The sequence below is a fragment of the Mus caroli genome, unplaced genomic scaffold (genome assembly GCF_978045245.1).
Source record: "Mus caroli unplaced genomic scaffold, Mus_caroli_1 scaffold_16, whole genome shotgun sequence".
Lineage (NCBI taxonomy): Eukaryota > Metazoa > Chordata > Mammalia > Rodentia > Muridae > Mus > Mus caroli.
In genome coordinates, this window is record NW_028227271.1 from 14,708,877 (window position 1) to 14,730,000 (window position 21,124).

The window sequence follows — 21,124 nt, forward strand, 5'->3', positions numbered from 1 at the left end:
TTCTAGCAAGACTCCAGGACTGTGCACCAAGGTCCAGTCAAACCCAGCTGTGTACCATATTGGTTTATCCATTTATGCCACAGGTCTGATCTCTATAACTGACCTGGGTTAGATTAGACCCTAGAGCCTGAAGTCTGTGGGTGTCTCTGCTCTCTCTAGTCAGCCAGTTTGGCTAGGATAACTTTAATCATCTTCTGTCTCTATCACTGCTGAAGAAGCCTAAAGTCATCGCTCACTCTGAGCCGCTGACTCCCTCTACCGGCGCTGGTATTTTTAAACATCTTTCTGCTTGTTGGTGGCATTTTAAATTTCTGCCCTGACAGATCATAATTTACTTGTGACATACTTCTTCAGAAAGGAGTCTCATAATATCTGTTTGCTTTTGGGAGATTCTTAGCCTTTCTATTCATTTCCTCTGGAATTCCTATCAAGTAGATGCTGAGGTCTCCGTGTTTGTCCTCAGGTCCCCTAACTGGTCCTTCATGGTCACCTCATCAGCTTCCTACGCTGATTCTGGGTGTTCTCAGGCTGATCTCCTCGATCACTGCTACGGCTTTGCTTTTTTTTTTTTTTTTAGTAAGTCCTGGATTCTGTGTCTCCAAGCCACAGACTCTTCTGTGTGTAGCTTTCTTGTTTGTTTGTTTCAATAAGTTAAGGACCATCACAAACTTCCTTGCTGCTGTTGTTCGCACTGTCCTGCAAATTTCACTAATTCTGTGATGTTTCCTGCCTTTATATAACTGAGACCTTTTACTTTGCCCTCATGCTCTTTATCTCCAGTCCTTTTCAAAAAAAAAATTTTTTTTAGATTATTTTGAGTGTTTCTGTCTGCATGTATGTATGCGTAACCATGTTCATGCCTGGTGCCTCAGAGGTGAGAAGGGTTGGATGGTAGAGACCCACTATGTGGGTGCTGGGAACCAAACCTGGGTCCTCTTCAAGAGCAACGAGCGCTCTTGAGTGCCGACCCATCACTCCGGCCCCTCCTGGTTTTTTTATGCTAATCCCAGATTTTATGGTTGCTTCTGGCTTTTCCAAGTCCATAGCACCTCTTCAAGCCTCACAGGGGCTTCAGACCACAGCACTGCCCTTGAGAACCGCCATCAGGAACTGGAAGTGCCCAGTTCCTATTCCTTTGGCTTTGGTTTCCTGCTTTATTTCTGAAACCACAGGATTCCTCCTCCTCTACACTATCTGTAATTTTTATTTTATTCAGAGGTTTATCGTAGAAAATCCTGCTCACGTCAGCCCCTTCTATCTTGGTAACTGTTTTCCAAACCAAACCAAACTTCAGTCAAGGCCAACTGCCTGGAATGTAGCAACTCAGCCTATGGCCAGGACACGGTCAACACTGAGTCCATAAGCAAAAGATAGGGATAGTCCTGAGAGCCAGGATACGGGTTTCCTTTTAGGACAAAAGCCAGAAAACAGTCTGGGAATTTGACTAGGCTCAATCCACAAAAGCAAAGAGTGTTTCAATCTGTCACACATATTGGAATATACCCACCACGGGACTGTTGACAGTTACGATGCACCCACAATAAGGCTCTTAACAGTCAAACACATTAGCACATGCCCACAATGACAATAAAATCACATATATCTGCACATGCCTGTGATGAGACTAATAACAGTCCTATGTGTCAAGATGTGATCATGCATGTAGGACATACCTATGACGAGGCTGGCAAATGTCACATATCAGGACATGGCTGTGAATATGAGACATGCCCATGACAAGGTTAACTGGCATACGTGTCAAAATATGTCACACATATGGGACGTGTGCCCACGACAAGGCTGGTAACATATATTTGTCAAGATGTGCGGCTCATGTACATGGGACACGTCCCATGATGAGGCTGGACACTTCTATACATGTCAAAGCATCATAGTCATGTACATGAGACATGCCTATAACAAGGCTGGAAACTGTCCTACATGTGCGCATGCATACGAGATATGTGTTATGCATATGGCCATAATAAAAGCTGGCAGCTGCCCTAGGTCAGGATGGGGTATCCATTAAAGGCTAACATACTTTTTTGTCCACCTCCTGCAGTTCACAAGGCCCCATCCCCTCACCGTGTTAGGGGTGCTCACAGATACCTCTACTGGGTCAGTAGACTCACTCGGCAGATAAGTGAGCAGGTACCAACCGAGAAAAATAAGCACAAAGGTGACCCGGCTCGTGCCAGGCAGATCCAGGAGCAGACTCTAGGTTGCTCTACCACTGCTCTCTGCCAGCTAAATTGAAATGCAAAGTCTTAGTGGAAAAGCACAGAACCGAGGACAGCTCTCACACACACATGCATGTGCATGCATGCGGGCATGCTACAGGGCCAGACCTTGTTCCCCAGCCATCTGTCCCCCTTGTCCCTGACCAACTCCGGCTCCTCATGCTGCCGAGTCCTCATCTCCTCCCTTGCTGTCACACTCCTCACCCAAGGTACCCACTTTTCCCCATCACTCCAGTCCCACCCCTAACTGCCAATCTGTCTCCAAACCCATCTTTTCTACCTTCTGTCTGAGCCCCCAGTTCAGTCCCACCGCCCTTCCATGCTACCTGCAGCCACCCCCACTTTGGCCACTCACCCACCGTCCGTCCACCCACCCGAAATGCTCACCAAGTTCCTCGAGCTCAGCCGTCATGGACTTGGACCGCAGGGTCAGCGTGGTGCTGGGAGCCCTCTTTGGGGGTGGTGGGGCTGCAAAGAAGAGGGAGGCCTTGGCCCTCCGGTCCAGCAGCAGGCGGCGCGGAGTGGCCAGGTGCAAATGCCACTTGCGCTCCACTGCCTGGACCTCCTCGTACTCTCTGGAAGAGGAGTCACACTGTGCCAAGATCTTGTTCAGGCTGCGGCTAGAAGCAAACTTCTTCATGGCGTGAGGCACTCAGGGAGCAGTGGAGCCAGGGCAGTTGTGCCCCTAGGGCTCTTCAGACTCCCAGGACCAAGGCCTCAAATGGTAATAAAAGCACCAGCAAAGGCTAGGATGCTGGCTGGTTCTGCTCTGAGGATCCACCCTGCGGGCTCCAAGGCCCCAGTGAGTGGGCACCACCCATGGGGGCTGGGTAGATCTCCTGCCAGGCTACCTTCTGCCGCCTAAAGCACCCAGACCCAGGTACCACTGCTCTTTGTAAGACCAAAGTGTGGCCCGGCAGGCGGCACACCTGGGCTGGGCCGGCGGCAAAGCCTCTTAGGCCCAGGCGGTGCCGCGTCTTTGGCGTCGGCGCGGGGAGAAGACGCTTTTCCTCTTCCCTCAGGTGCCGCCTCCCCCTTCCCTGCACAATAAGCAGCAGCAGCAGCAGCGTCAACCTCACAGTTGCCATGACAACCCGGCCTCCAGGCAGCTGCTGGCGTCGGAAAGGAGGGCTCAGTCACACCAGGGCTGGGGGGGGATTCACAGGAGAAGGGGAGAGGGAACTAAGGGGGGGTAATCTAGGATCAGGGATCAGAGGCCTAGTCAGAGGTCAGGCATCTAACACCAAGGACCTGTGCAGCAAAGAAGGGCATTTTATCTAATCTCAGGCAGCAATGTGATGTCAGCTGTGTAGGATCAGAGATGGAAGAGGAATGTGGGCTTGAAGTCAAAGGTCGGAAAGCCCAGCCATCAGAACCCTCACCTCTGCGCCGAGCACCATCCTCCTCGGGTTTCCTGGTCACAGACACAACCTTCATGACCAGGCGGTTGCCACCCTGACGAATGAGACCCACCACTTGCTTGTGTCCGACCTTCACAACATTCACTCCGTTCACCTGGGATAGACAAGCAGCTAGGTGGTCAGAGGCCAGCTGTCCCCTCTTCAGGTGGCAGTTAGTAGTGCTGTCCCCCTCCTGATGGACAGGGTTGGGACGGGCCTCACCTCAATGAGGAAGTCCCCAGTTCGAAGCCCAGCCCTCCAGGCCACACCTTCCACATCTACAGACTCAAGGTATTGGAGCGCAGGGAAGGCAGGTGTGGGTGTAAACTCCTCAATGGGGGTCTCTGCTGCAGGGAGAGCAAGATAAAAAGGCATTCACAAGCATAGATCATGTCGGGAAGTCCCAAGAAGCCACCTGACTACTAAGGCATAGCAATGGGGTGGGAGAGGCAGCAGGTAGGGATATCCAAACGACTGTACATCCCTCTGTGAACTCCCGCATTTACCCTCCAAAAAGATCTCTGTTTCACCAAGAGCAGAGATCCCCACCAGGAAATGAAAAGCTAAAAGGAGAGGGATCCGCTGCCTTGTACCCCAGTATGTTCCAAACCAAGACATGTAACCACGGTGGGGGGGTGGGGGGGGGAAGTGGAGGACTTTAAAAGGGGAAAAGGGGCAGAGGCAGGCCACAGAAGATATTGACAGAAATGCGATACCCCCCAAATTCACACCCTTTACCTTTGGCTCCCCGGAGAACAAAGCCAAACCCCTCATGGTCCCTTTTCTGCAGGATAGCCACCTTATCATCGATGACATAATCGCTGGCAAAGGAAAGCAGGGTTGAGCGAGGGGAGGTCCGCAGGGAGCCTGGCAGTCAGGCTGAACCCACAGGGTCCCATATGCACCAGACCACTCAGAATGACAAAGGCAGAGGAAGCTAGCCACCCACTCCCCATACCCTGACTTCCCCCTTTCACTGGACACCCTAGGCCCTGCTACTGTCCCTGCGGTTCCACACCCCTGCCAGTACCTGTGTGAAGTGAGGCTGTCATAGGAACCCACGGTGTAGTGGCGGAAAAGACGCTTCGTCCGGTCCTCTCTGGTTTCTGCGGGGAGCATCAAAGGCTAAGAAACAGTCCGTGACCCCCTCCACCTAGCTGAATTTCCCCCAACTGCGCTGATCAGTCTCTGCCCCCACACTCTCTGGGCCTAGATGTGGGTGGGGATGGGGGTGGGGGCAAATCCTAAGACCCAGGGGCCTAAAGTCCCTAAAGTCCTAAGGGAGTAGAGCTCAGATAACCATACATAGAATTCTGGCCTCTGGGAGTTAGAGCCAAGGGGAAACCAATGGTGCTCATCTTTCCTTACTTAGCATGCATCTAGACACCATACAAGGCCAGGATGGTCCCGTCTGCAAGCCTTAGAGATGAGAGTACATGAATGTGTGCTTCACAGTCAGGTATAAATGCTGGATTGGTGCTTATGTGTGTCAAACGAGAGCCATGTCTGCTCTCCGTCCGTGAGCCCAGGATCTAGTAACAAACACGTGTTTGTGTACACAGGGGTTGAGCTCACGCACATGCGTGTGCTGTGCTACCAGCCTATGAGTGCACCAGGAAGAAAGCATCCCAAGGTGTCCGCCGATTTCCTCACAACAACACAAATTCAAGGAAAGAAGAAAAACGGTTATAAAGTGTTCAGTCCCCTGCCCTGACTGTATTCCACAGGACTATATACATATCTGTCCTTTGATCTCAACGTCCTTCGTGAACACTGTGGACCTGGCCAGGACATACCTCTTGCTGAATCTCACTTAGCCTTGTAGATTCCCTGAAGAAGGTTCAAATCTACAACGAGACCCTTAAAGCTTCAGAATGGCTCCTCTGGCAGCACTTGCAGTACTGCAGACGGCCTCAAGATGGCGCCACCACAGTTTTCAATTTCATTCCTCAGCATCTCTTCCCCCTCCTTCACCCTCTCTTGCTATAGCATAGCACTTCTTACTTTTTACTTCAACAGTCATTTACCGACCAGGCACTGTTTATTTTAGAACAGAGCAAAGTCTCCGCCTTTAAGGGGTTAATAAGCCATTCTGAGACGTGGAATCAACAAGCAATAAATACAAAACGCCAGCTAACAGGAGAAAAGCAAGCTGGAAAAGGGGGACGTCAAAGTATGAGTCTAGGGATAGCAACAGCCTCATCAGAAAGAAGAGCTGAGCAGAGACCCCAACAGTCAGGGAAGCCGCCTGTAGATGTGAGGGTGCAAGGCTTCTGGGGGTGAGGCAGGCATGGCAAAGACCACGTCAAAGGCATTAATCTGGAGCAGGCAGGAACTGTGTGGAGTCTGCCAGCAAGAGGAGAGGGAGGCTCGGGGATTTAAGAGAGAGAGAGAGAGAGAGAGAGAGAGAGAGAGAGAGAGAGAGAGAGAAAGAGAGAGAGAGAGAGACCAGGAGGAACCTGTGATTTTTTTTAAGTTGGGTTCCGTACTGTTTTGAGTTTTTAAAAGATTTTGGTTTTACTTCCTGTGTTTCCCTACACGTATATATGTGTACCACGTGTATGTCCAGTGCATTCACAGGCCTGAAGGGGGAGCTGGATCCCCTGGAGTGGGAGTCATAGAGAATCATGTGGGTGCTGGGTACCAGAGTCCTACAGTACCCAGCTCTGATTTGTTTTTTGGTTTGGGGCTTTTTTGGGGTTTTTTGTATTTTTCTTTTTCCTTTTTAAAATTTATTTATTTATTTATTTATTTTACACTCCATATTTTATTCACCACCACCCACCCCCCAGTTTTTGGGTTTTTTTTTGTGTGTTTTGTTTTGTTTTGAGAAAAGATATCACTACATACAGTCTGAGCCTTGAGTTTAGGATTATCTGTCTCCGACTTCTGAATGCTAGGATTACAGGCATGTGCCACCATACCCAGAAGAAAGATACAGCTCTTTTATGGCCTGTCTTCTCAGCAACTACGAGATCCTTGAAAGCGAAAGACCAGATGTAATGACTCCTGTGGTCCCAGTGCCCAGCAGAGCATCTGGTACGTAACAGAAGGCACACAACTGGCTAGGTGAGTGTGTGTGTGGGTGATGCGTGGGCGAACGGATGAATGTAGGAAGAGAAGGAACATAACCCAAAAAAGTAAATGCGCAGATGAATGGGCGGGATGCTGAAGGTTTGAGGGAATATCGGATGAGCCGAAGGATATACAGGTCCATGAGGGGATGGATGGACGGATGGACAGGTGGATGGATAGATGGGATCTATGAGTGGAAAAGGGAAGCTGGGTGGGCTGGGTGGGCTGCTGGATAAGTAGGTGGACAGAAGGAGGAGCAGGTGAGTTAAAAGGCAGATGGACAGAGACGGAGTGAAGCAATGGTTAGAGCACCTTCCCATCAGATGACACGGCTATCAAGAAAAGTCCCAGTCCAGACTTCAGGTCCCTCTTGCTCTGTGCGAGACTCTCAATAAGTTTACCCGTCAGTCACATCTGAACCACCTCTCTCTCCACCGTAGGAAACGTCACGTCGGGAGGCCACAGGGTTCTAACAGCCTGTTTGATGAGGTTCTAACAGCCTCATTCGGGCCACATCGACTCGCTTGCTTACCCCTTCCCATCTGTCCCACTCTAAGAGACAAATGTACACCTGCCACCCGGTCCCGAGACCAGTGCAGATGAAGCCTCACCAGCACGTGAGCGGCCCTCCTCAATCCCTCCTTACCTCACGCACATCCTTCTTCAGGCTGACCCGGTCACAGATACACTACACTAGCTGATCCAGGCCTGGGAACCCTGCAGTGGACAGGAAGCCTCCGGTTCCACCGCTCTCACACTAGCATGGCCTTAGCTCATCCAAACTCACCTCTCTGCCCTGCCCTCCCCAGATCTTAACCCTAGGAGCTATGCAGAGTAAAGCAGCCTCGGCCTGGCCAGGTCCTATTTCAAAGCATCTTGTTTTTTTAAAATTGTTATCAACCAGACAAACGATTTATTATATAACACAGATTCGTGTGCTCATTTTATTAATCACACACAGGAAAGCCAGCTGAAAGGAATGTGCCCAGCACCGGCTCCCAAATGGAACATTCTCCCCGAGCGGAAAGAGGAAGGCAAACGGGATGGGAGGTTATGTCAGGCCTTGAGATGCGTGCACTAGCTGCATTCCTCAACTGCCCCAGCCTGCTAGAGCGCTGCTGGAGGCCAGACTCTTTGCTCAGGTAAAGACCAGGACCTGGGTCCTAGGAGACGCTGACCTAACCTCTACACCAGTACACCAGCACAGCTTCTACCCTTGGTCTTTCATAGTCCTCCTTCATTCCCACTCTGGCTCCTGAATCAGAGTCTGGAGGGCTGGGGGTGGGGGGAGGACTGTTGGAAACAGATTCCTGTTGCTAGGATGCCCTCTGCAATCTGGCACAACTCAGCCTAAGTCCCAGACAAGAAGTTCTGCCCAGAGAAGCAGGATGGGTATTGTAGCTGGGGGGGGGGGGGGGGTCAGAGGGAAGCCATTATAGCTCCTATACCCTCCCCAAAGGCAGTCCCAGCAGGGCCCTCACCATATGTTCATACATGTAGCTCCCAATCACCTAGGTGCTTTTGAACCCCACTCCCTCGGGTTATCTATGATAGCTATGGCCCTGTTAAGAGGTCCCGTGGTTGCTAGAAAGCCTGCAGCTCCATCACCCCCACACCAGCTGCTCTGTGGTCCTCTTCTGCTGACCTTGACACATCATCCTCACCACTCTGCCCTGCCCAGATCTTCTTCATCTTGGCCCTGAAATATCTGCTCGGTCAGCTCCTACTACAAGATCTCGTTCTTTACCTTGACCCCCAAGGACCAGGCGACTAGACTCATGCTCTAGCCTTGCCATTCCTCACAAAGCTAACTGCTTATGCAGCAAAACAAAGAACAAACATCCACGCCCCCTGTGGGTAGTGACATCCCAGAAACATACCAGGATTGCTAGGATAGGTCCACAGCTTCATTCATAGAAAAATGCTAAAACTCATGTCTGGCGCTGCTCAAATACAGAAGTTGGCAACGGGCATAGTTCTAGAATGCTGTGCTGTGTTCCACAAACATGAGGAACCCATCTGCAAACTACCAGGGAATTCAAGTGAAACAACACCTTTGCTTTGAGCCTCTTTTTCCTTTTTCTTTTTTTTTTTTTCTTTTGGCTTCCTCAGGCTAACTCCAGATCTCCGCTCTCGCTGTCCTGTGCATCCAGGGGTAACTGGATCACCCCCCTCCCAATGGCCTGTGCACCCGGGGCAGGGTACACTTGCCATAGCCACTGACAGCCAGCACAAGGTTCGACTTGAAGCAAAACTGACCAACATCTGCTCCTCTTGGATTCTGACTCCAACCCAGACCTCTCTTCTTCCTAGGCTTCAGAATGAGGTCCAAATGATCCTGGATCCACAGTTCTCAGAACCTTACCGCCATCCGTAGGAAAAGCATACGACTTAGCTCCTGTTCAACAGGTGTGTAGCCCCTGCTCCTTGTTCTTTACTCTGTCCTGTTGGAACTAGGCCACGAGCCTCTGAAATCATTCCCACCCGGAGGCCACATCCAGCAAGTGAGTGCAACAATCCCCTTCTATTCTCTGAATAAAGAGAATCCATCCAGTAAAGCCATCAAGGCAGGAAAAGGATAAGCCACGTAAGAAAGCAAGGCACGGGCTGGAGAGATGGCTCAGCAGCTAAGAGCACTGACCACTCTTCCGGAGGTCCTGAGTTCAAATCCCAGCAACCGCATGGTGGCTCACAACCATCTGTAATGGGATCTGATGCCCTCTTCTGGTGTGTCTGAAGACAGCTACAGTGTACTTACATATAATAAATCTTTAAAAAGAAAAGAAAAGAAAGGAAAAGAAAGAAATGAGGGGGGGGGGAGGGAGGGAGGAAGAGAGAGAGAGAGAGAGAGAGAGGAAGGAAAAGAAAGCAAGGCACCTAGCCAGCGGTAGGTCAGTAACTGTATAACCTAGGCATCCATCAAGTTTGACACATGGCCACATGATTGTGGGCTCCCCTGGAAAACTGCCAACTTAAAGTCGAGGTTGACAGAGGTTACCACGACCCAGGGACCAAACCTTCTATGTACAGAGAAAGGGACACTCGTACCCTGATCCAGACATACCACTGATAATCACCCCAGAGTTCATTTGTCCTACCTACTCTCTGATCTGGAAATAAGATAATCGATCTTGTGGCTTCCCAGAATACCCAAGGGCTCAATGAAAGAGTATACACCCCAGACATGAAAGCAGCCCACACTGAGGGCCCCAGAGGACCCTCGCTGTCTTCACCAGCACCTAAGGGGATCCTTCCTAGAAGTCCAAGCATTCAGCTAGATTGGACCACAGTTCCTCAGCAGGCCCCAGGAGCTGCAACCTTCACCTCACATTTCTGTAAGAACAGGAACATCAGCTGTCCTCACACCACACCAACCCCAGGTACCCCGGAGCCACTCCTTGGGGCCCAACTGGCCTCATTTCCTCTTATCTGGCCCATGCCTCCTGCTCTGCCCACTTGGACAATCTGTCCACTTTGGAAAAACGCCTCTTTTCTCATACTGGTTCCTTCCTTACGTGCCAGCCACTCATGAATTGGGAGCTCCACGAACCTGGTATTTCCGTGAGGAATGTACCAGAGGGGTGGTCACTGTCACCAGAGACTCGTGTGCCAACACGCACACAGAGGATGACCATGAGTGTACTCCTCCAGCTGGCATGGCAAAGGTGGCTCCACTGTCAGGTTCACACACCCATGTTCCTAAGAACATGCATGCTTGCCCACCATGGATATGTGCAAATCTGAATGTATCTTGAGTGTTACTGAGTTTGCTTCTCAGTCTTAGGGGGGGGATGTCCAGATGTGTTACCAAGAAGACCATAGGGAGACTAGAAGAAGTGCCTGCCCTTTGGGAGGTATCTGAGCAAAAACTGGGGTCACTTACCATGCCGGGTGTCATACTGTCGCATCTGCACTTCTTCCACACAGTCAGCTGGGAACCAGCCTGTTCGGCCCTTCACGGTTCCCTCCCAGAAACCGCCCTCCCCAATGCTGAGCACTAGGGAGAGAAGCCAGACAGGTTGTCAGGGAAAAAGAGGACAGCAGGTTACCTGCTTCCCTGCCACCTGAGGCTCAGGTTTTTGCCCACGCCCCTGACCATTGCTCTCTTTTCAAGCCAGCCTTCCCCCCTAGCATTCTTCCTGGGAAGATTCTGGGATCCACACAGAAGAGAACTGAACAGATGGCCTCAGCAAAGGATGGACATGTGGGAGACAGACAGACACAGATGGACACACTGGGAGAGGGCAGAGGCAGAAACAGAGGCCAGACATACTCTTCCTCCTGCCCACAGGGATCACGTTTCCCCCAACCATGGTACCTGACATCCACCCAAGAGTCACTGTCCAGAGCTCAGGGTCATAGCAAGGCAGCCAGTGGAGCAAGCCACATTATAGACCAGGAGGGCTGGTCTTTACAACTATTTCCACCTCACTGACAGAGTGCCCAAGGTAGGACCCCAATAACGGCAGAGAGCCTCATGATGGGAGGGGGAGCTGTCTTCCCCATCCATGGAAGAAATGTGTGCTGTACACAGACAACTGTTAAAGATCCCCCGAAGATGACAAGCCCCCCTCACCTGGATCCCAAGGATTGCCAGTGAAGAAGCCCCAGAAGTGACACAGGAACCCCACAAGGCGTGGGAGCTCTGGAACGGGTTAGGGTCCTTCCAACGCAAGGACCCAGTTGTCGTTGGCCCCCATCGTAACAAGAACCGCCCCAAAAGAGCCAAGCCTCTACCATGACAGCGCTAGAGCTTCATGCCAGGAGCCCATAAAACCAGGGCCAGAGACTGAGACCCCGGCACAGCAGCTTGCTGGAATGACCCAGGGACACCCCAACCACAGAGACCCTCCCCCAAATGGCAATGAAATAGGCCGCGTGCCCCGGGGCCCGCCCCCCAACCCGGCTCGCGCCCCTCACCCCGCCCGCGCCCCTCACCCTTCACGGCCTCGCCGCGGTGCAGCGGGATCTCGCCCTCGCCCTGCGGGCTGTGCGCCTTCACAGCGATGAACTTGCGGCCGGGGACGGCACTGTAAAGTTTCCGCTTCGGGCCCCGGGGCGGCGGCGCGGGGGGCGCGGGAGACGCCGGGCCGGGGCCGGGCGCGGGGCCGGATCCGCCGGGCCCACTGGGGCTGTAGACGAACACGTAGGTGACGGACGCGATGCCGGGGGGCAGCGGGCACGCGAAGCCGGCGCCCGGGGCCTCCATGGCGCACGGCCCGGCCCCGCCGCCGGCCTCACCGCAGCCGCCGCCGCAGCGCCCACCGCCCGCCCGCCGCCCGCCCGCCCGCCGGGGGCCCGGCCCGGGGCCGCTCCATGGGCCGCGCCGCCGCGCCCGGCCCGCTCCCGCCAGCGCACGAGCCGCGCCCGCTCAGGGCTCCGGGGCCGCGGGGCTGCGCTCCCGGGCGCGCCGGGCTCGCTCCATGCCACGGCCGCTCCGCGCCCCGCCTCCTCCGCCAGCTCCTCCCTCTGCGGGCGGCGGCGGCCGGCGCGCCCTGAGTCCGCGGTGCCCCCCGCAGACCCCACGCGGGCGACTGGAAAGAAACACCGAGGGTCCGGAGGTGGGCGCACTGGGGAACGGCGGGCAGAACTGTCAGGTAGGAGCTGGAGAAGGGCTGGCACCCAGGCTTTGGGCACCAGGGAAGGGCAGGCGGGGCGCAGTGGTCTGGCCTCCTCACACCCTGACCAGCAACATGCACTGGGAGCTCCAATTCTCCTGCCTCTGGGCCTGTCTCCTGTGGTCTTGGACAGCTGTCCCTACCCCCATGTCAATCTATGGTGACCACTTCTCGGGCTTAGGTATAGAGTCTGAGGTCTTGGTCTTCCTTTCTACCCAAAAGCCTGTTTGGGCTCCCTGGTACCCCGACAGGCCAAATTCACCTGCTCTGCCAAGGACCAGGCTCTTTGAGACTTAGAGATATGCTACACTGTTCCCACCACCTAAACAACTGTGACCCTGCCCTTTTGGCCAAAGATTAAGTTACTGCCTAGGCTTCAAATTTGCCCTTGTAGGTTTCACTCTGGTGCTGGGGGCCAGAACCTGCAGACCATAATCCTGGGCTCTATGCCAGGCTCAGCCAACAGGGAGCAATAGGAGACACTGCAGCCCCGCCAGGGTCCATGAATACATCCTGGATTTTTTGTTTTTGTTTTTGTTTTTTCGTTTTTATTTTAACAGGCAACCTCTGCCTGAGGGTCTCTTCCTTCTCAGCACCCCCAACACGCTCTGCCACATCCTGGCTGGCAGACCACTGTCACACCAGGTAAGCCCCCTTAACCTGTATCACAACTCATCTAAGTGTTTCTCAGCCAGGAGCCCAGGTGGCTACCTCCTCAGAACCAGTCAGGACCCCTACTGTGTGATGGGGAGTAGATAGAGGTGGGGAGCCAGAGGTGAGCCTGGAATAAACCTGTGCCGCTCGTGCGCACGCCCTCGCACGCGCGCGCGCACACACACACACACACACACACACACACACACACCTGGCATTCCAGTTGCCTAATAAATGTGGAAAAGAAATAAGTCTGCCCTCCCAAAGGTGAACTGGAGAGCCTAGACTAGAGGAGTTTATTCTGTGCCAACTGCAACAGACACAACTGAAAGGGACCCAGTGACAGCCACACAGTTCCACTCACACACAGCCCTCCTGGCAAACCGCAACATCCCTGAATGCGTTCTTCCAGCCACCACCCTGTTAAATTCTTAGAAAACCCAAGGGGCCGTGCAAAAGTTGCATGGGAGAAATGTGATTTTGCAACCAGACAGACAACCCTGGGGGTCCAGTAAGTCTACAGCCTAGAAATCAGGCTGCACCGGCAAGGGGATGCTGCAGAAAGAACAGCCTAGTGTATGCTACATCAAAGGCCTTCTACCAAACTCCTGGACCCACGCAAGCTGAATCCTACTCTCTGTGACTTTAAATGAGTCTCTGACCCAACCTGGGCATGGGGCTGGGGGACCAGCCTGCATAATAGTGTCGTTTAGCCCAGCCTAAACGACAGACGTTAGCCGACTGGCATACATTTGCTGCTCAGCCCAGTGGGAACATCAACCCATAGGGCTATCAGAGCTGGCCGACACTGTGAAAACAACAAGCTGCTTATGTAACACTGTATCCAACAGGCTTCCAAACACCTTCTCTATACCTGGCTCTGGAGAAACGGCAGGAAGCAAAAACGAGAGCTCCGAACCTCAAGGCTCCGGGAATTTGGTACAACCAGCAGCTGGAGGAGGGTCCAAGACCCCCTCACAGGCACCCTAGGGGGCTTCTCAAAGGAAACACCCTACACTGTACTGGTAGAGAAACCAGCGTAGTGACCACCCCTTAAGCCTACAGAGTGAAAGAGGCTCCGTTCTTTGCTTTCAACTCTTAGATTATAAGGAGGTTAATACTGCAAATATCCTGGTTTCTCAAGGTTCCAGAACTCAGGAGAGAGGTTTAAAGTACTGTTACTATACAGGGCTGGGGCAGCTTTGTGGGGGACGACGGGCAGCCATAACTCTCACCTATGGGCTTTGAGCCTACACAGATATTTCCAACCAATTTACCACCATGAGCATCCTAACCACAAGTTGGTTACCCAAAACTCTCTCAGCTGCCCCTATCCTCAGAGTGAGCCCCAACGTCTTCCAGAGATCAGCATGAGTGAAACCATCAAGGAACTTGCTCCACCCCTAGCCCCAGCCCATCACTGCACAGGGACCACGAACTCCCCTTTCTCCCTACGGTCCAGCTTAAGCTTGCCATAGCTCTCAACCCATCCTGACCCTTCCTTCCAGGCCCTCCTACCTGATCTTGTTGTGGCCACCCCTGCCTGCTGAGGGGCCGCTGATGTCATTCTCCAGTTCACCATCCCTGTCACGGTCTTTCTCCTCCTGAAGCCTCTGGAGCAACAGTTGATGAGGGAGGCTTCGGAGAGTGGGCCCGGGAGAAGCTGCTGGCTGATCACCTTTCAGGTTGATATCACTGGCTGAGCGCTGTAAGGGCCGTGGGGATGCCAGGCCACTCGGGCCAGCCAGACGCCGTCGCTTTGCATAGCTGGGGGTTTCCCTGAATGGTACTGGAGTAGAGGGGCAGGAGTGAGACTCGAGATTCATTGATTTTTTTTTAATAATTACATCATTTCTCTTTTCCCTCCCTCCAAACCAATCCATATTCCTTTCCTTGCTCTTTCAAATTCATGCCCTCGTTTGCATTGTTATCACGTGCATATATGTATGTACATGGATATAAGCTGCTGGGTAAATATAATGTTACTTGTATGGATGATTTCAGGGCTGACCATTTGGTATTAGATAACCAATTAGTGTGTTCTTCTCTGGGGAAGATGTTTCTCCCGCTTCCAGTATGCCCCAGTTGCCTGCAGTTCTTTGTGTGGGGCAACTGATCTTTTAAAACTAAAATACTGGCCTAGAAGATAGTGCAGTCATTAAAGTGTTTTGTGTGCAAAATCTAAGGACCTGAATTTAATCTGCAGCACCCACATAAAAATCCAGGAGTATTGGCATGTACTTGAAATGCCAGTGCAGGCGATGTGGAGACAGGCAGATAGATCCCTAGGGCTCTCCAGCCAGCCTGCCTAGCATAATCGGTCAGCCCTAAGCCCTACCAAGAGACCCCATCTCCAAAATCAGTTTGGGGTAACTCCTGAGGAAAAATACCAGGGGTTGACTTCTGACTCCAATACACATATACACTTACCTGCATATATATAAATGTACACACACATACAAATAAATGAATGTAAAACATGCTCTAGGAAGTGTTCCAATCCCAGGAAATCAGAACAGTTAACCACATTAATGTGGTCACCACTAGGTGACCACATCCCAGTCCTGCTCCCTCCAACCCTGACTTTACAGATCACGTTTGCTTCTCTTCTCAGCCAGCTAAGGCCTCAGCATGCCCAGCTCTGTGGTCAGAACTTCCCGTTCTACAGGCTTCACGATAAAGCAGGCTACGTGTGATGAGTCTCATCCGACTACTGCTATGTGAGACTATATACTATTGACTATAGCCAGGGAAACTAAAAAAAGGCATTCTAGACTGGAGCCAGAAAACATCCTAAAAAGAACCAGGCAGGAACTATTTCAGGCTCTGCCAACCACAGAGACTCCACGGCCATATCTCAGACTCTATCTCGGTAGCGTGAAAATTGCCACAAATAGTATGTAAACAAATGGGTTCACCTATGTTCCAATAAAACTTTATTTTAAAAACATAGAACATATTGAACTATACGTTGTTTAGAAGAGAATCACTTTAGATCCAAAGTCATAAATATATTGAAAGTTGTAATATTTTTGTTTGCTTGCTTGATGTATTTTGAGACAGGGTCTTACTACGTAGCTCTGGCTGTCCTAGAACTTACTGTGTAAACCAGACTGGCCTCAAAAACTAAAGGATCTGTCTGCTTTTGATTCCCAAGTGCTGGAATTAAAGACATGTGACACTATGCCTGGCTAAAGTTAGAATATTTAACATCATCATCATAATAATTACAATAATAACAATAATGATAACTCATGTAAATAGTAACCAAAAGAGCTGAGTAGAGACTAAGTAAACTTTACAAGAAAATACAGTAAGCCTGGGACGATAGCTCATGTAGTAAAGTGCTTGATATGCACGAATGAATACGTGAGTTCCATCCCCAGCACCCACACAAAATCAACATCATTGCCTGCACTTATCCCAGAGCTGAGGAGGTAGAGATAGAAGACCCCTGAGATTCACTAGCCAGCCAGCCAACCTAATCTAATCAGCAAGCCAGTCCAGTGAGAAACCATGTCTCAACAGCAAGATTCAGGATGGCTACCAAGGAAAAACACTGGAAATTGACCTCAGGCCTATATAGGCATACAACACATCTGCACACAGACATGCACACACACACACACACACACATACACAATATAGATAGATACTTATGTATAATGTATCTAACTTTTGTTACAGTAATTCATCAAGATTAACAAATATTAATATGTACACACCAAAGACCATAAAAGCAAAACATACTAAACAAATACCACTGATTACAAAAGGGAAATAGGGGGCTGGAGAAATGGCTCAGTGGTTAAGAGCACTGACTGCTCTTCCAGAGGTCCTGAGTTCAATTCTCAGCAACCACATGGTGGCTCACAACCATCTGTAATGGGATCTGATGCCCTCTTCTGATGTGTCTGAAGAGAGTGACAGTGTACTCACATACATAAAATAAATAAATAAACCTTTCTTAAAAAGAGAGAGAGAGAAATAGACAATTCCACAATAATATCCAAAACCTTCAATACCCATTTCCAATAATGACTGGAAGATCGAAGAAGATGGATGAGGTCATAGGAGACAAGACAATTAGAGCTGACTAACACATCTAGGACATTCCACTTAACAGCAGAAAAGCAGCAAGAAAGTAGGGATCAGCGGTAGCTTGTCTAGCATCCCCAAGTGTCCGGTTCCAGTCCCAGTATTGAAAAGAGAAAAGTAGAAAGAAGCAGGCATGCTAGCCCATGTCCATAATCCCAGCACTGGCAAGGCATAGGCGGGAAGATCACCACAAGTTCAAGACCAAGCAGAACTTCATAACAATAGTTTCTCAACAGTAACAAAAACATCAGCACACTGAGCATGGTGGCACACACCCTTAATCCCAGCACTGGAGGCAGAGGCAGTTGGATCTCTGTGAGTTAGAGGCCAGCCTGGTCTACATAGTGAATCCTAAGACAGTCAGTTACATAGAGAGAGAACCCTGATGGGGGTGGGGGGGAGGTGTATAGGGGGAGATGGCTCAAACATTAGTAGCACTTGTTGCTGTTGCAGAAGACCTGGGTTCGGTTTCCACCACCACACCTCAAACTCTTCCAAAGAGACAGGAAAGAAGAAAACAAAAGCTGATTCTGTCTTACGGACGTAAAGTATCAGTGGAACAAAGAGGAGAAGCCAACATCACTATTTGAGCTGATGCAGCTCAAACAGCTTACAACCATCCAGTTCCAGGGAATCCCGAAGCTGCCCTCTGGCTCTTGCTGGCAGCGGGCACTCAGATGATGCACAGACACACTTGCAGGCAAAATATTTGTATTCATAAATAAAATAAAGTAAAACGAGAAGCCAGACTGACTTCTTATAAAGGATATGGAAAAAGAAAGCTAAAATCAGAAATGATTCAGGGCAGTGGTTCTCAACCTTCCTAATGCTATGGCCTCTAAATATAGTTTCTCGTGTTGTGGCGACCCCCAACTGCAAAATCATTCCTGTTTCTACCTCATTAACTGTAATCCCACTACTGTCGGGAGTCATAATGTAAATATCTGATGTGCTGATAGGAGACACCTGTGAACGGATTATTTGACACCCCCAAAGGAGTTGTGACCCACAGGTTGAGAACTGCTGCTGTAGGGTATTATAACCAATCATTCAGAAATAAAATACAAGATGACACTGTGAATAATCCCTTGCCGCCAAATTAGATAAACTAGGTAGGTAGGAATTCTTGTAACATCCACAGATTACCAAAACTGACTCAAGAAGAAACAGAAACGTCTAAACAGACCTGAAACAGGCAAAGAAACTGAGAAATCACAATCTTCCTACCAACGACAGGAAAGTGATAACAGATGGTATTACTACAGACACTTGGGAATCAACACCCATCCTTCTCAAATGCTTCCAACGAGTCGGGAAAGAAGAAAACAATTCCTGGCTGGTTCTGTCTTACTGATACCCAAGCTAGATAACCGCATTCCAAAGACCAAGCTAAAGACTTTCAGCAGCCAACGTGGTGCATCAGGGGAACAGAGAGGAAAACCAACGTCACTAGGTGGGCTGATAGAGAAAAAGCATCTGCTACCATCGCACATCCTTCAGTGATAAAACACCAGGACACTGCTAACAGAAAAGAAACATGCTCGATATGTTAAGGGGTCTTTATCACTAACAGCTAACATCACAGCTATGGGAAAAGACTAAAAGCTCTTTCCTAGCATAAAGAGCAGCGCCGGGATGCCTGCTCTCTCCTTACCGCTGTTCCACATAGAGAAGTTCAAGCAAAACCAAATAAGGCTGGGCATGACAGCCATGCTTTTAATAACAGCGCTCAGGAGTCTGAGGCCAGCCAAGGCTTTGTAGTGAGACCCCCCCCCACCCCAAAGAAAGAAAAAAAAGGAGGGAAGGGAAGGGAAGGGACGGGAAGGGAAGGAAAGGGAAGGAAAGGGAAGGAAAGGGAAGGAGGATAAAAGAAATTAAATGTATCCAAATTAGAAAAGAGAGAGAGAAGAGAGAGAGAGAGAGAAGTAAATGCATTCCTGCTTGCAGACAGAATGATCCTGTGAATAGAAAATCCCAGTAAGCCACCAAGAAAGCCACTAAAGTGAATAAGCAATTACAGCAACATTGGTCCAAGACCTCTGTACAAAAGGCAGCTTGTTTCTATACACCAGCAACGAATAACCGGCGAACGAAGAAAACTTTCTCCAACAAATACCGCCAGACAACTAAAGAGCCGCCCGAAAGCTGACTATGAACTCACAGAACATACAGAAATTAAGTTACAGTTGATCAGTGACCTAAATATAAAAAGCTGAACTCAGGAAACTTAAAAAAGAAAACACAGTGACTGGTGACTGATAAGGGGGAAGAAAAAAAATGTTATTTGAATGCCATTAATGTGGTGACCCTCAAACTTTAAATTCCACCTGAACAAAGCAACAACTAGTGTAAACCGTGAACTGAAACTAGAAGTGAGACCAGTTAGAAAACACTCACGAACGTCTAACCAATTAAAATTGTATTTCTCGGCTTGCTTCTACAAGTTGTGTTTCTCCCTTCTCCTCCTCACAGAGTGATACTTGCCCCCCTATTCATGAGTTACAGAATGCGATAAGATGTAAACGTGCATACATTTCTCTGGTCAGACAGAGTAGAAGAGCGGCTTCTTGGAGCCAGTGAGAGCCTTCCTGTGCTCGACATTTTGTGTGCGATTCTCTTGGTTTACTTGACAGTGTTTTGACTCACTGTGGCTCCTGAAGTCATACTGACTTCTGAAGTTGAAATAAAAACTGTCGTGGGTCCTGTAGGGAGCCTTTGGGTATCTAACTGGGTTTTAATGAAAAGATCTCAGTAGGAAATTTCCAGGAAGATAGGAAATACATTATTTCAACCCAGCACCTGGGACTCTATCTCAGGACCTGCTGTTTTCTAGGGAAACGGTAAATCTTAACGAGAAAAATTACCAGCTTAGAAGCCACAATGGGCAGTGTGTGTGTGTGTGTGTGTGTGTGTGTGTGTGTGTGTGTGTCTGTCTATCTGTCTGTCTCACTTCACCCCTCAATGGACAGGTTTTGTGTGTATGTGTGTCTGTCTCTCTCACTTCATACCACAATAGGCAGTTAGTGTGTGTGTGTGTGTCTCACTTCATAGCCCAGGTTTCCTTTAGTCTCTTATCTACATCCAGAATTACACCATATCCCAAAATCAAGCATTTCAGACTGCTCTTTAACCACTGTTAGATGGATCAAATTCTTGAGCTCAAAAATAAATAGAGGTATTCCCATCTAAGTAAAAATACTTTTTGCCTTTCTCATAGGTTCCAACCTGAGCTCATGTGTCATCTCACCATGTGGGTAGAACCTGAGTGGGTCACCCTAAGGATCACAGTCATGGCCACAAGCCCCCATGGGGTCCACACACAGGCTACCTATAAATTAGAAAAGGCTAGCAATCTATGGAAAGCCATTCCTAATGTGTTTCCCACCCATGCTACTGTTCAGCCAGACCTAAGGACAAAAGAAAAATTATGTGACTGATTTCAGAGTGCACTAGGTAATTTTGGGGTGTGGGGTTTTGGGGGGGGTTGTTTGTTGTTTTGGATTATTTTTTGTTCGTTTTTTGGTTTGGTTTGGGTTTTGGTGTGGGCTGTTTGTTTGTTTGTGTGTTTGTTGAGACAGAGTCTCACTGTGTAGCCCTAGAAGGCTAGGAACTCACAGAGATCTGCCGGCCTCTGCCTCTCAAGTGCTGGAGTTAAAGCCCTGGAGTATCTACCATGCCTGACTCCCAGATTTGTATTTAATCCTAAACTAACTTTGGAACAATCCAGAAAGACCCTGTAATAGTAACAGATGCTAAATTAATTAAGCTTGTTTGAAAACATTGTTATATATGTAATACTAAACCTCCTTTTGGGGTGGAGGCTGGGGGGTAAGGACAGAAAATTCCTATATAGCCCAGGTGGGCCCCAAACTTGTTACTATCCTGCCTTGGCCTCCACAGTACTAGGAACATAGGCATACACCCTCCAGGTACCAAATTTTAAACTGTATTTTCACATACTTTCCTCACTCAAACATTCTAAAATTGTACAGAACTCCTATAAGTTCGACCTGTCTTGATATCATCTTTTTGGTCATTA

At 49.8% G+C, this 21,124-nt stretch overlaps 1 protein-coding gene and 1 long non-coding RNA gene across 3 annotated transcripts in view; one reads left to right on the forward strand and one right to left on the reverse strand.

Annotated features, from left to right (window-relative positions):
• Window positions 1-21,124, reverse strand: part of Shank3 (SH3 and multiple ankyrin repeat domains 3) — a 63,112-nt gene that overhangs the window by 26,700 nt on the left and 15,288 nt on the right. For both annotated transcript variants that reach the window (XM_021183555.3, XM_029469607.2), the window contains exons 10-17: window positions 14,506-14,776; window positions 11,654-11,847; window positions 10,599-10,712; window positions 4,671-4,746; window positions 4,379-4,461; window positions 3,863-3,987; window positions 3,623-3,755; window positions 2,628-2,708 (exon numbers count right to left, since the gene is read on the reverse strand). In XM_021183555.3, coding sequence (XP_021039214.2) covers window positions 2,628-2,708; window positions 3,623-3,755; window positions 3,863-3,987; window positions 4,379-4,461; window positions 4,671-4,746; window positions 10,599-10,712; window positions 11,654-11,847; window positions 14,506-14,776 — 1,077 coding nt within the window. The remainder of the gene's footprint in view (window positions 1-2,627; window positions 2,709-3,622; window positions 3,756-3,862; window positions 3,988-4,378; window positions 4,462-4,670; window positions 4,747-10,598; window positions 10,713-11,653; window positions 11,848-14,505; window positions 14,777-21,124) is intronic.
• On the forward strand, window positions 12,177-14,512 carry LOC115029399 (uncharacterized). Its single transcript, XR_003834949.2, has 3 exons — window positions 12,177-12,312; window positions 12,894-12,978; window positions 13,839-14,512. It is a non-coding gene; the product is annotated as an uncharacterized LOC115029399 (long non-coding RNA).